Source organism: Brienomyrus brachyistius, chromosome 1 (genome assembly GCF_023856365.1).
Source record: "Brienomyrus brachyistius isolate T26 chromosome 1, BBRACH_0.4, whole genome shotgun sequence".
Lineage (NCBI taxonomy): Eukaryota > Metazoa > Chordata > Actinopteri > Osteoglossiformes > Mormyridae > Brienomyrus > Brienomyrus brachyistius.
Genome location: NC_064533.1, coordinates 32,199,273 through 32,214,550, shown reverse-complemented (window position 1 = coordinate 32,214,550; position 15,278 = coordinate 32,199,273). Strand labels below are relative to the sequence as shown.

The 15,278-nt window shown below is 44.8% G+C and overlaps 1 protein-coding gene across 1 annotated transcript in view; it reads right to left on the bottom strand.

The window, feature by feature from the left end:
- Window positions 1-15,278, bottom strand: part of cadps2 (Ca++-dependent secretion activator 2) — an 81,845-nt gene that overhangs the window by 17,718 nt on the left and 48,849 nt on the right. Inside the window, 9 exon segments of the mRNA XM_049019940.1 lie at window positions 176-331; window positions 1,497-1,526; window positions 2,574-2,693; window positions 3,072-3,213; window positions 4,266-4,422; window positions 6,907-7,007; window positions 7,817-7,940; window positions 8,263-8,326; window positions 9,494-9,595. Of these exon segments, the coding sequence (XP_048875897.1) occupies window positions 176-331; window positions 1,497-1,526; window positions 2,574-2,693; window positions 3,072-3,213; window positions 4,266-4,422; window positions 6,907-7,007; window positions 7,817-7,940; window positions 8,263-8,326; window positions 9,494-9,595 (996 nt within the window).

Here is a 15,278-nt window from a genome sequence, read left to right as displayed (position 1 = left end):
GCGAAGTGTGACTCTCTACAGTCAAAGGTCAGGATGTGAAGGAAGAGGACGCAGGCTGGGGAGGCAAGTTTTGAGGACATGAGAGGTTCGAGGTCTTCTGTGACTGGGGGACTGGGGAGGGGGGCGGAGACTGACTGTGAGACTGGTACTGGCCAGCGTCAGGACTGAAGCTGACCTCCTGACGCAGGCCTCCACCATGTCACTGGCCATGAGTTTGAGCCTCTGCTCCAGGTGCCTCGCGAACTCGGGCTCAGGCCACCGCAGGTCCAGCACAAACATCTGCAGGGCTTCTAGCTTCCAGAAGAGGTCTTCAGACGTTGCTGAGCCATTACTGGGGGTGAAGGCACCATGACAAGACAATGTAAGATATACCCACATACATACATACACACATACATACACACATACACACACACACACACACACACACACACACACACACACACACACACACACACACACACACACACACACACACACACAATTCCACTTCCATGAAAGGACAGAAATACTAGGACACTTCAGCAACAGCACGGATAATTGCTGTGGTTATTGGTAAGGCAGTGAGAGACACCTGTGTTTTCACAATAAAAAACATGGAATACAAATATTGCTTAATAAGGACGTGATATAAGAGTATAGCTCATTGATGTAATTAGCTTCCTCTTATTATATACCCTGTTGCGTGCATTAGTAGAAATGAGTACTACATGACACATCCCTTTCTTATTTATGCAAATTAAAATATCATAACATTGCCGACACAAACAATCGCTTTTCATTGCCTTATTAAGTGTTGTTCCTGTTCAAAATCTGTGATTTAAAAAATAATAAAATCGCCTTTGTTGTTTTGAAATGGAAACAGCAGTGTTTTGTTGGCTTGGTTCAGACACGTTAGAGGCTCCCGCTTGAAGCCAGCAGGTTTGACTCTGCTCTTGCTATGCAGACAGATGGACGTGCACCGGCAGCCTGCTGCCACGTCTATGACAGGTTACGGCGGGACAAGAAAAATAAGCTCATTCCGCTACCATCCAAATGTACAGCAGCTGCCAGCTAAGGGTGCAATTGCCGCCTTTAAGGGGATTGCTACCTAAGCAAATGTGCTGGGCAATTAAATGTGTGCTACATTGGTTCCCCTCCTGCCCAATTATCTATTGCAGCCTCAGAGCCCATGAAGCCCACCCATCTCCCAATGGCACCACTCCCGGGGTCTGCAGGAGAGGAGAGACTTCACTAACGACTCACTGGAAAAGGAAAAAAAAAAACCACTGGGCAACAGGAGCCCCCCCCCCACCCCCAAACCAGTTGGGACCCTCACTGAGCTGCCACGCTGAAGTACCACAGCCGGAAGGGGGGTGATATCACACAGTCAATTTTCTGGTGCCACTGGTAGACCCCTGAACTCGACACTGGATACAATGTAGACCAACGGCACATGCAGATATTTTCCGACTTTAACACGAAGGAAGGGAAAGACGGCATCATATCATACTCACAAGATGTTGGCCAAATTAATTCCTTGCAAGCTAGAAGTTAAAAACGAGATGATTACAAACAATCCACGTTGCCACTCGAGCCCACTCTCCATGCTGGATGGTTTGAGAATTGAGCATGAACACGTGGCAGAAGAATGTGATACTGAGCCGTTAATTCCCAATTCCCGAAAAAGTTATCGCAGCCAAACACAATGGCTGAATGCTACACGTGGAGTTGCACGGGAAGTTCGCATAACATATCGGCTGTCTGTTAATGACACGATATTCCAGCAACCAGCAAGGCAGCGGAGGACTAGTGAGAACTGCAGAAGAACCTTAGAGCATGGGAGCCCTTTTTTACTCGGCAGTACCTTCATGGTAAATATTCTTTAAAGGTTGTCAAAATGTTGTCATAATGCCATGGAGATCTTCAAGCCACTATAGGCCGAACAGGGCAGAACAGAGCACCGGCTGAACCCAAAAAGGAGGAACAGATGGGTCCAATTCCAGTAGTCCTCGCAGATTTGCTGGTAGGGACCGGTTTGTGTTGAAGCCTCGCTCACATGCAGCGGGGTGAATACAGGAAAGGCAATCACAAGCACAGTGAGGGGTGAGGCTGCATACCAAACTGTACTCCACAGCTAGAGGCTACCAAGGCCTGCTCTGCTCCCCCTCCATAGGCCAGCCTGGTCTTCCACAGTTGGGATACGTGTCTAAATCTGCTAGGGGTGTCAGAAACATTAAACGACTACAGGCGAGAAATTTTCACAAAGAAAGCAGACAGAGTCATGGGACAGAATTTGCCCGGGTCCTTCGAAGTCACAGCACAGGTAAGGCTGCACATGTCTAGGGTAAGCCTTCAGACATACTGGTGGATTTTTCTGGTATCTACTGCACCACTGTCCATAAAAGCCATTGTCCAGCTGTTTGACAGTTTAGATTGTTATCTCTGATGTTAGCATCTCATTTTTCCTGGTCCTATGGAGGAGGAGATTCCTAGACGGTGCAACCCGTCCACAGACAGCACGATGCCATGACCACCCACACAGACAAAGCTGCCACACCCTCACCCCCCCCCCCCTCCCAAGCCATACACACTTGTGGTCACACAGCGGGCCCATCCATGAGGGCGCTGAAAAGCTGGGCAGCTGGGGAAGGATGAGGGGCAGGCCAGGAACTTTGGGCAGAGGGACACTGGGGAGGTTTTCTGTTATCGTCCTGTGAGGGAAGAACATGCACACACACACACACACACACACACACACAAAGGATGCAAGAGACAAAGAGGAGACTGAGATCCACTTTCTCTCTCTCACACACACACACCCCTGGGAAAATCATTGTGCAGCTTACCTCCTAGGCTCTGCTCCAACTGCAGATCCATCTCAAACTAAGCATCACACGTCTCAAAGCAAAACAACAGCATCGGAAGCGACAACCGGCACGAATCAGTTTAGAGATCCCGTTGCATATGACATTCTTCAGGCCCTGTTTACATGCTGTGTGCAGCTGCTTCCTATTTCTCTCCTGCAATCAAGGAAGATCACCAAGGCCAAAAGGTGCCTGATGGAGTGTAAGGGGGATAAACAGCCTTACTTGACTGACTGCCACGTCTCCTGCTCAAAGCCCCGATGCACGGACTGGGCGATGGAGGACTCCATTAGGTCAATGTAGCGCACGACCAACGGCATGAAGTGATTCTGCAGGTGCTTGTGAAACGTCCCGTTGCACAGATAAGCTGGAGGGCAAGATGGGGAACGGAGATGAGTGAGGAAACAGAAAAGAGGATGAAGGGCTCTGTCTCCACAGTCACAGATAGTGCAGGTGACCCGGTTTAGGGAAAAGAACGGTGGTTTACAACCCTAAGGCTATTGGCTGGAGTTCCGGGAGACATCCTGCCATTGTAGCTTTGGCCTGCCTTCTTGATGCTTTTGATAAGTGTGTGTCAATTAATAACAACCATCCTCTTTGATACTAACTGGAAATGAGCACCAAGGCCATTCTTGACAAGGAGAGATGTGGGGAATGATGAAGAAGCTGACCTACATGGGGTCTTTCCTGGGCGACACAGTGTTGGGGGGAAGGGGGGGCTGGGGGTGTTTGGTTCACAGCCCAGTGGGAGCCTTTACTTCCCAGCTCATAATGATGCTCCAGTAATGAGAGACAGAGATCCAGGTACCATTCTGGGCTTCATTAACCCTAATCCCAGTCTAACCATTTTGTTAATGTTAACACAGAACTCCTGATGCTGGTTATGATTACAACACAAGAAAATGCCATGCAGTGAATCTCTGCAGGACCTTCACAAAGATCGCAGTTACCACACTGGGTCCAGTGCAATTGCATTGATATCATGAAACCAAAGCGTGCATTGAATCTCACTACATTTTTAACATGCCTCTTGTTACGTGGGGGAAAAAAACAGGTCATTTTGCATTTTAACAGTTGGCTAAAAGGTTAACAGCTAAAACAAATGTTCTTTTATCCCTGTAAATGAGTGTCCAATATAAATTACAATATTCCAAAATGTTCTTAAGTTAGTGGTGAAAATACGCAATTAATTTTTGAACTGACAGTTACATTAGTAGCTGGTATTGTCTTCATCAATGTGTAATTATCATTATACAGGTTGTGGCAGATGAACGCTGACCTTTTGCTTAACGAGACCTCTTGTTTTTGTGTTCCATTAATTAGCGTTGTTAGTGGTGCAGGTTTGTGTTCCATTCAGTGACAGCCACCGGGGGGGACTAGCACGGTGGGAGGGGTGCTTTGCCCCATGGGGTCACTTACGGTCAGTCCGCAGGAAGTTGTTGAGTAGCTGGAAGTGGGCGAAGCCGTCCCAGGAGTCTGGGGGCTGCACCTGCAGAGCAGCGTCCATGTCTACAGTGTACAGGGACCAGAAGGTCTCTGCATGTTCTGCCATGGCCTCTGGCCACCAGGAGAAAGCCTGGGAAAAACGGACAGGGGGCTTTGAATGGAGCAGGTGGAGCAAAGCACCGAGAGCAGGGTGTGACAGTGGGGGTCAAAGGGCATGTGTGTGTGTGGGGGGGGGCACATGAAGCTGCAGACAAAGGGACTTGGGTCCTATAAGGGAGGAACCTTTACTGGTCACATTAGAAGAGCCCCAGGAATCCAGGTTATTCCATAAAGTCAATGGCAAAACTAGACACATCTACTCAGAGCAATACGGCAAAATTACATACATTGATATAGGAATCCAATAACTTAAGATTTTAGTGCAAAAGAAAAAATGTATATCATTACATTATTTAAGAATTTAAGATTGTACAACTATTTTAGAATATTTTTATGGGGAAAAGGCCATACATAGTAAGAATGACCCATTCAACAAAAAATATACAAAAAATAATCAAACTAAATAGAAAATCAAAACGAAAATTTACAACTACAGCAAAAATGACCGAGTAATTCTGAGACGTCTTCCACAAATAATCTCTCCATAAAAACTATAAAGAGAGAGAAAGTCGCCTGTAAATTGGCTGTGCCTGAGGACACCAGCAGATTGAGGAGAAGAGGTCTCCCTCTGTCCACCACACCCATCCTTGGGAACCCTAAGTTCCAGGTACCTCAGACCCACCTAGGTCCACCATAAATATCCTTTAGAACCCTAATTACCAGGCACCTCAGTCCTACCTATTTCCAACAAACCTGTCTTAAGAACCCAAATAATCAGGTAGCTCAGGTCTGTCTGTCTGTCTACACCCTACCATCATTACCAAGAAACCTCATTGCCCCTCAAACTTGTCCTTGAGAACCATAATTACCAGCACCTCATCCTGCCTGTCTCCTCTGGACCTGTCCTTGAGAACCCTAGCCCTAATTAACATGTACATCGATCCCACCTGTGCCCACCATAACTGTCCTTGAGAACCCTAATTACCAGGCACCTGTGGCGTACCCCTCCTTTTAAGGACAAAACTGACACTGCTGCACCGAGAACAATGTTTCATTATTGCCTCACGTGAACAGATTTGTGGTTAATGGAAGCAAACTGTAGGAGCAGGTCCTATAGGGGTGGGGTGGGGGGGTAGCCTCTTTAAGAGGCGCATCTATCTCTCGCTGCATGAGATGGAAAGCGGCTTCCTGTCCTCCCACACGCTCATGTACCTTCAGCATCACGACGGGATGCGCGATTCACCGCGGCTTTGTGTGTCAATGGGGCTCTGCGGCTCACTTCACAATCAAGACAAAGGAGAAAGACCTTATGGTGAATAGTCCGTGTAGCATTTACCACGCAGGACATCACATGCAGCAGCGATTTTACGAGTCATACAAAAGCGGCCGGCACAAGTCTCCATGAGACTTATGACAGTGATTTATTCCATGAACTCCAAGGTGATGCGTTCATGGAAACAGGGGAGACGTGGCATTCAAGGCCAGCTCTTTGTGACCGCTAAAGCGTCGCTGAGACGCAGCGCAACGCCGCTTCCTCTCTGCTAAAAGCGTCGCCCCGCTGTAACCAGACGCACTAAAAACACAGTCGAGTGACACTGGGGAGTGCTGTGGGGCGGGGGTGGGGTTGCGGGGGTGGGGTTGGATGAATAGCACTGACCTAACAGACACAGAAGGTAAGGGAGGACGGTAAAAAGCTCAGAGATGGGGGGATGGCAGCACATGGAAAGAAAGGTGCTTAGCAGAGCCGGTGTGTAATACCTCTCGTGCCTCAATGAGCGCAGGGAGGAACCGGGGGAAAAAAAGAGGGGATTATGTAGACAAATGCTAGATTCGCAGCTCTGCTGGTTAAGCTGCAAAATGCATGACAGTAGCTCATATTAACAGCAAATAAGGAGAGGGAATGAATGAAAGGGAAAAATGTTAATAAACACTATTATAAAGTCCACTTAAATACAGAGATAGAACTTAAGAGACACATTTTAAATCATATATACATGACATTTTACCCATTTTGACTGCTTTAGATATGTGTTGCAGAGAAAATTTAATAAGCTGAGAATCTCCCATGATTCCACTATCTTCAGTTCGTCTTAGCCATATTCCATGATGTACATGGGACATGTATATTCCTGCAAGAAAAACTTCAGGATGCGTCTTCAACATTCATGTTCCACATACGAGAGGAGCATCATGTAACTCAGCCGAATTTTAAAAATAAACCACAGAACGCGTGTAATGTGGCAGGAGATGCTCTTTACCCAAGTTGCTGCTTGCGCTGGGAATAGCAACAAGCGATGCAATTACATTCAGATGAAAAGGGAAAAGGGTATGTAGCCGGATAAAGACAGTTTACATATTATATAATATATGAAATGGCATCAAATTTGCAGCAAACAACATACACATACTTTTTATAAAGGACTCCAGTTGAGTATAAAATGAGGTAATGACGTCGGCCTGTTGGAAGGAGGTACCGTCGAGATGAGTGCTACACAGTGGTCAAGGCGTGATTTACCTCCGCGTGGTGCTCTTCGTTCTGCTGCAGGACCTCGATGCACAGCTCTCCCAGCCGGATGACGTCCTCCATGCTCTTCTCCGGGCCGGCGTGGGCATTCCCTGCAACATCACCGCAGCCTATGACCTCATCGAGCCTCGCCACCTCAGGGCCACCGGACATCGAGGAGAGACCACACACAGCACAAAGGTTTATACAGAACGTATGGAATACAGAAGACTATTAAGGAAAAAGGGCAATGGAGGTACTGTATACTAGGCCATTCTAAGAATGTTTAGGCCAGTTCCCAGCACAACTGTAAGGTATTTAGAGCTGTTGGTTGCTTGGTCAGGTGTTCTGGGAATTGGGATAAAAGAGAAATGTGGATCTGTCCAGTGTGGCCTGAGCACTGGTTTGGGAAACACTGGCTTAGGGTCTAACTTTTGGACAGGACAATAGACCAAGTAGGTCAACATGGCACAGATTATAATTAAATGGAACCATTTTACTGGGGATTGTACAATGGGGAATAATTATAAAGAAAGTTCTAGAAAACAAAATTGATTTCAAAGGCACCTAGAACTGTTCTCTGGAGGACCATCAACATTTCAAATTGGCCATCTCTCAACATAAAGGCTAATTTCATTCCAAAATTCACTTTAAGTGATCTTAAGAAAGCGAACTGGAGTGTTAGTGGTATGGGGGGGGGCCCAAGAGAGAGATTAGTGCAGAAAATGTGTGTGTCGCTCCTGCTGAGAGTCTAATGAGCTGAAGGCGGGCAAACGCTGCCTCTGCTGCTTGGGTTTACTCAAAGGGAGAGGGAGGAGGAGGAGGAGGAGGAGGCTTCTCTGTCCACAGTCCAGATAATGAACCCTTTCAGGGTTTTTCTGCGTGCCTCTAATGTGGGGATCACGGCAATCTGAAGACCAACCTTCAATTCTGGCGTAGTCAGTGAGCTGGGAGTAATTGACCAGAGCTGCTTTCTCGAGGCATTTCTGAACCACCTTCCTCAGCTGGTCCGGAGGGACTGGTGTGGAAATGTCCTTCATCAATACCTGATTAAGGTGAGGGGAGTAGAATTACTGATCCACACTGGTGCTCCTTTTTCCACATTTACACACAAAATCACTGATTGAGAGTTTTAGGGCCAGAATACTGAAGTGGGAATTAGTGTAGGGGCACTCGCTTTGCTTTCATTACGCCATGGCTTTCTTTGTTTTCCACATTCATGAGACAGAGCCAAACTTTCGTCCCTCGTTTTCATGTCACGTTCTCTCTCCTATCAATCTGCATGCAAGACTTCTCCCTAAAAATTTAATAAAATAGTCACAATTCCCAGAGTAACAAAGAAGTGCCCGGAATGATGGCTAGACTCACCCTTTCCAGCAGGGATAACGTGGCTTTCAGTGCACCTTCCGGGCGTCCAAATGGGAAGCAGTACCTGCAGGGCGGGAATATAAGTACCACTTAATGGAGAACAAGCAGTTTAGGGAACCGGCTGTATTTTGACATCTCAGTGGATACACTGAGAAATGTAGCCATTGTGAATCCATCCATCTTCTACCAGCTCAATTTGGTCATGGTCATGAAGGGGTGTACCTGTGTGTTAGTATGGAAGAGGTTAGTGACTTTCCACTTCACACCATCATAGGATGCCATCCTTACAACAAGTCAGCTCACCACATTTCTGCCCTTCAAGGGCTGCCCTGGTCAACTGCAAGTGAGGTTGTGAAGGTCAAATTGCGCAGGAGCATGTTCAATTGTGAAGAGGGTCACCACACAAATTTACAGAAAGAGACCTGATCACCCAACATCAATACCCAACCTGAATGGCAGCAAATCCTGCAGGCAATGTTCCAACATCTAATGGAAAGCCAACCCAAAAGAGTACAAGCACCAACGGACCGACCAACTTCATATTAATACGTTAGGTTTCAGAGTGAGATGTTGGACAAGCTGGTCCACATACTTCGGGCTATTTAACGTAACATCTACAGTCAGTTGGCAGCCCTTAACAACAGTTTAAGTTGGTTAAGACTCTTGAGGTCCCGCCTAATGACAAGGGTCTGTGAGATTTACGTGCATGCAGGTGTACATGAAGAGCACCCTAAATATTCCAAGCCTTTGTCCTCTGCTGGGAGCGTGGTGCGTACACAAATCAGCCAAATTGCCTTAATCATCTTTGCTGTGTTACGACTAATCCTCAACGCCAACGACACACTCAAGGACTTTGATTCTTCCCTGTGCTCATTTACATAATCCACGTATTGTCACCGCTGTTGTATACTCCTATTAGTCTGCTGTAGTAGGGTGAGGCTAAATGGCTCCTGCTGCTTTCGGCCCCCAAAGTGGCCCCATCCCTTCCACTGGCGACATATAAAGGGAATGAGCAAGCAGGGTGAACTCATCCCATCTGCCTAAAGATAAATACACCTGTTGATATTGGTTCTAATCCACATATATTGTGCTCAAGCTTCCGTCAGTCTCAGTTGGAATGATAAGTGAGAAAGCAGACATTTTTATAGCTTTCATGTATAGAAAGGGACACAATGTACAAGAGAGATGCTGTTCATCTGGAGCTTTATGCTCGTCCTACAGCATCCATTACCTGAAATGTACGATCTGGTTTTCCAGTAGACTTAGAAGTCGGCTTTTGATGTCTTCAAACTGTTCCTTTTCCTCTTCTGTGACTGTCCCCATACCATCTGGCCTAAAAAAAGGTTTTAAAATGACACATTATTGAGAATAAAAAAAATAGCCTTGATATTCCTCCCTTAAAATATGTAGTGCTGTCTCTCATCTAGAGGAGGAATGACCTAATGACGAATGGAAAACAAAGAGAAAATGCACGTTATTCTCTTTCATTATCGGGCATGTGGTGAATAGCTAACACTCGCTCAATAATACAACAATTAGCCAAAGAACAGACAAAGATACTTTACTGAAAAGTTAAACCCATTTGGAATATGTTGCAAAATTCAGAAAGCATCGCAGTTTCACATTAAGAAAAAGTTTATATGATTTAAGTACCTTCGTTAGGTTTAGAGGAGAAGCTTTCGCCTTCACCAAAGTGCTGCTTCATTCCACACCAACACTCAAAACCAATTTGTTGTTCCTCACCCCACTGGACCGTTACCCACCCTTTTTGAAGTGAGCTTTGTTAAGAGAAACAACAAGACGGTAGCGGGGGTCCACATTCCCACCCCCACTCTTCACTCTTTGGGGGTTGGTACTTTGTTCTAGGGCCCTAGCGCTGACAACGAAGGTCAGATCCCCTTTCATCCTCACACGAAATAGGGCATACTGTCCTCTACCTGGACTCTCGGGGGACCTCTAGGGGGCACTCAGTTGGGGGGGGGGAGGGTGGGGGGCAAGGTATCCATACTGAAGATTTGGGGCGAGGATCTCTCTGGTAACCTGTAGCATATTTACAGCACTGACATGGTCACAGACCCTCAGTCAGGAAGCAGTGAAGCAGCAAAGATGGACATAGCGTGTGCAAGCTGTTGGCCACTGAGAGTTGACAGGACAGAACACAAGGGTGGAAGAAAACAAAGCACCCAATCGGTCTGCGCTGAATGTGTACGGTTTGGAGATTCTCTTGTGTGTCACGGCCGGCCGTTTTTAAGATGCATGCGTACGCTCGGACACATATGTACTGCGATACACCATCTGCCCAGAACTTAATACAATAAAAGTTACCAGGGAAAAAAGCCCATAGTTTTAACAACTTATAATTGCTGCTCCATGTGTCTGGGGGTGGGTGAAGCAATCCAGTCTGTTTGACCACTTGTGTCGGAGCTGCTGCCCGGACACAGTGCATTATGGGAGGAAATAGAACAAGTGAGTCCAGAAGGAGGCATTATGGAATGAGTCCCTGTTTTAAAAAGAGGGGTTTTTTAGCGTGGGACACCCGTGTTAACATCACCAGCCTTCGCCAGCAGGAGGCCTAGAGCCTGCCTTTAGCAGTGACTGAGTCGGAGGTGTCTGTCACACAGGACTTCGTACGGAGGGTGCAGGAGGCTCTTTGGTTCTCTGGTGTGGACATGTCAGCTCCATGTCTCGTGAAGGGATGCGCAGGAGTGAGGGGGCCTGGCGTTCCACCATGAGGGGAACAAAAACATTTCTGTCCTTAGTAGATTCAACGTAACAAAATTTAGTTTATTTAATGAATTTATATTGGAGTACATGATCTTACTAAATAATAAGCTATATAAAAATATATTTAATATGTTTTGATGAAGCTTAGTTAATTTAATTATAATTAAAGTTGAAAAAAATTTATATGGCCATGACTGCGCATGCATGTATAGTCACTGCCTGTGTCTGTTTTTTTGACTGGGAAGTCCTGGTCTCCTTTGCTGGACAATGGACTCGCCGTCTTTCACTCATCACTATCCAGCCGACGTCTTTTGTAAGTAACCGTTTGCGATATTGCATCAGCTGTTTTGTTTGGAAGCTATACCATCATACTGCACGCACGTTAACGCACAAAGTCGACGCAATATCGGGCAATTGAAATGTGTGCAGTATATGAGCAGAAACAAAATGCTATTAAACATTTTACTACAGAAGAAGGGAACGATATACTGTAAGAAAGGGCTGTGGGGTTGCAGAATGTCAGGTGGTTTTTTGCCCTTTTCCACATAGAACAGTTAATCACATATTTTTATATTCTCCATAGGTCAGTACCAGCGTGGATCATTTGAAGCCTGGCGTATTCAAAATCTTTTTGCATCAGTCATTTTCCAATTTATTTATTCACATACAATATGAATGGCATAGCTATCCTGAACAGATATCTTTATAATATATTAAGCTGAATGTTTAAACAGGGTTACCACACATCCTCTTATTCATGTACATCTTTTTTGGGAATTAAAAATGCGGGAAATGTCTGGGATTTCGCTTTGTTACATATTAGCGTTTGTCTTTTTTTACAGTCAGAATACTTTCTTTGTGCGTATTTGAGTTACATTGATGCCTCTCTTTGCATCCTAACAGCGGTCTCCATTTTTGCTAAGCAAAATAGACTCATGGTAGTTCAAAGAAGGTTTAGCTGCATGTGGCTACATTTAGCTACTCACACTGCAACACCCCAAATTAACCTTCTGACAGCCGGCATTGTGTGTTTTCTGAGTTCCTGCATAGCTCGGTTATTACAAGGGGTGTAATGGTTCAAGGCACATAATCAAACCATTTGGTACGCCCCCTACAGTTCGATACACTCATAATATTATCAATTTATCAGGGTAATAATTATTAAAATCATGCCGAACAAGAAAACATGTTGATCCCAAGTCAAATACATGGTTATTTAGAAAAATAAAGAGTTAGTTGTTTAATTGAAGGGTGGTTAAATAAAAAGATACTGGGGGCGGCATGGTGACAGTGGTTATCACTGTTGCCTCACACCTCTGAGACCAGCGTTTGAGTCTCTGCCAGGGTTCCGTGTGTCTGTGGAGTTTACATGTTCTCCGCGTGTCGTCGTGGGGTTTCCTCTGGGTTTCCCCCCACAGTCCAAAGACATGCTGAGGCTAATTGGAGTGTGAATGTGCCCTGCGATGGTTTGGCACCCCATCCTGGGTTGTTCCCTGGTTTATGCATATAGACTTTGGACCCCCCACGACACTGAATAGGACAAAGGATGGATGGATGGATAGATAAAGACAAAATCATACGTTATTGTGGCCGAAAACCATGATACATACTGAACTGTAGGCAAACAGTATTGTTACACCCCTGGTTATTAAACAATAAACTGTCAACCAGAAGTTACACCCTACTAGCAGTTAATAAAAAGTGTGAAATCAGCTTACTAGTCGAGATTGCATGGGTTAAATTTTTAGCTCCAGAATTACAGCAACTGCCAGTATCCATCACTAAAAGTTGTTTTTTTGAATAATGTACAAGTCAATTAGTTATGTTCTTTGGTGAAGCTTATGATTAATGCTATATTCGTTCTTTATTACTCAAAGTACATACGTCTCTTTCTTAGATCATCTTAACAAAAACTTCATTTCATCGTGTCAGTATATCCACTGCTTCAGCAATACATTTAACCACTTAGAAATTGTCTCTCTCATTTTTTTGGGTGATGGACAATCACTGATAAAAATACAAAATTCACAGTTCTAATGCTCGTATTTCTGAAAAAAATAAGCACATATCATTGTCATAACAGACCTCTTTAAATAAACCATATATATTTCATTCTCTGCTTTGTCCAGCAGATTTTAAGAGGCTACTAGATTTGTAACAGCTGCATTTTTTTTCCCCACGAAATTTTAGTGAGGTAAGTTAAAACACTTTTGGAGTACTATTTGAATGTATTTAATTTTAGGGATGCGGCTGAAATTCAGTGTATCCATGTCTAACAGTCATGAGCTATTAATGAGTTTTAGATTGCAGCACATAGTCAGCACCATCCATGTTTATATCTAAGCTGCCCTTGTACTTTACAAAAAAATGGAATCCTTTGTACGTTCATTTAACACTTGTGCACTTGCAGCATTCTTTCTACAGAGAGAGATTGTTTTGTTCACATTGGCAGTCACTTGAAGAACAATGAAACAGTTACTTGTTCGTTTGAGGGCTGCCATTTTCAAACAAACGCATGTGGAACATTTCATTCCCGCAAGAACAGAAAAAATAAAACATGGATTGAAAGATTTTAAGTTTGGTGTCGTTGAACCTCCCCAGTGTCACAAACATTTTCTCATAAACCAGTGGTAAGGTACATGGTCATGGAGACGCTGAAGATGGCCATCAGCACATGTGCAAACAGTGGTGCGGAATGTGAAAATTGGTCCTATATATATAAAAGTAAGTCCTATATATATAAAAGTATAAAAGTGTGTGTGTATATATATATATATATATATATATATATATATACACACACACACACACATCCATCCATTTTCCAAACTGCTTATCCTACTGGGTCACGGGGGGTCTGGACCCTATCCCGGAGGCAATGGGCACGAGGCAGGGAACAACCCAGGATGGGGGGCCAGCCCATCGCAGGGCACACTCACACACCATTCACTCACACGCACACATTTCTACGGGCAATTTAGCGACTCCAATTAGCCTCAGCATGTTTTTGGACTGTGGGGGGAAACCGGAGTATCCGGAGAAAACCCCATGACGACATGGGGAGAACATGCAAACTCCGCACACATGTGACCCAGGCGGAGACTCGAACCCGGGTCCCAGAGCTGTGAGGCAACAGTGCTAACCACTGCACCACCATGCCGCCCCCCCCACCACATACTCTTTCAACAACAAAAATGATGAGCGGAAATGCCCATGGAAATTGGGCCCACTGCCATTTCATAACTAGGCTTCTGGCAACAGAGGAAGGAAGGGAATGGCAGCTATTGCTTGACTTGACAGACATTGTGAAGCTTGTAATTGCTGCAGCACAAACAGATGAGTCAATCGCCTACCTTGAAGGGAAAACCTCTGAGCACTGACAGAAGATCCTTGAGATATTCCCTGGCATGAAACTCCTACCAAAACACCGTTATTTGGTGCACTATCCCAAAATCAGGATATTTGGTTCTCTTGTGGTACAGTGGACTCTAAGGTTTGAGGCCAAGCACAGTTTTTTTTTTTAAGAATGTAACCAGTTGCTTTAAAAATGTGCCTCTTCTACTAGCAAGTAAGCATCAGCTCATGGTCAGCATTGGGGAAGTTAGTCACAAAAGAAAATTTAGAGACAGAGGTGGAATGTTCAGGTCCAGAAATACAAGTCCAGACCAAGGCTTTTGTTTCAGCCAACCAACACAACACGAATAGCCAATCGAAATTGTGTGACCCAGCATTTTAAACAGTTTTACAAATTCATGCCATCCTCCTTGTGTGACAGTCATTCTGATCAATCGGAAGTAGAAGCGCTGTGCTCCTCGCCTGCCAATCAAGCTCAACAAAAGGAAGTGGCCCAAAATGACTGTATATATGCCCACAAGCAGCAAACGACTGAAACCCAAGGAGCTGTAAGTGAATCACCTACAGATTTCATGGTCAGCGATTGTTTACAGAAAGGTCCTATAATGAGGAGGCCAAGCAGCCTTAGCTGCGGGATCCCAGTTTCTTTATCTTCTTACTGGAATTGTTTTATTTTTATTATTACTTAACACAGTCACAGCTTATGTAATAATTGTTGTATATTATTCTCTGCTAATTTATCCCTTGTGCACTTGGGACCTTCAGAAAGCACTAACATTTTACTAAGCATTAAAAAGCGATGGAGAGCTGTTTCTAAACGCAGGACTTAAACAGCACGTGTAAAATCCACTTACCATGTTCCGGTTGCTAGCAACCTGGCACCTTTTTGCCAAATAATAATCATAAAACAATCATTTTAAGTTATTTTGCCTTTAAAT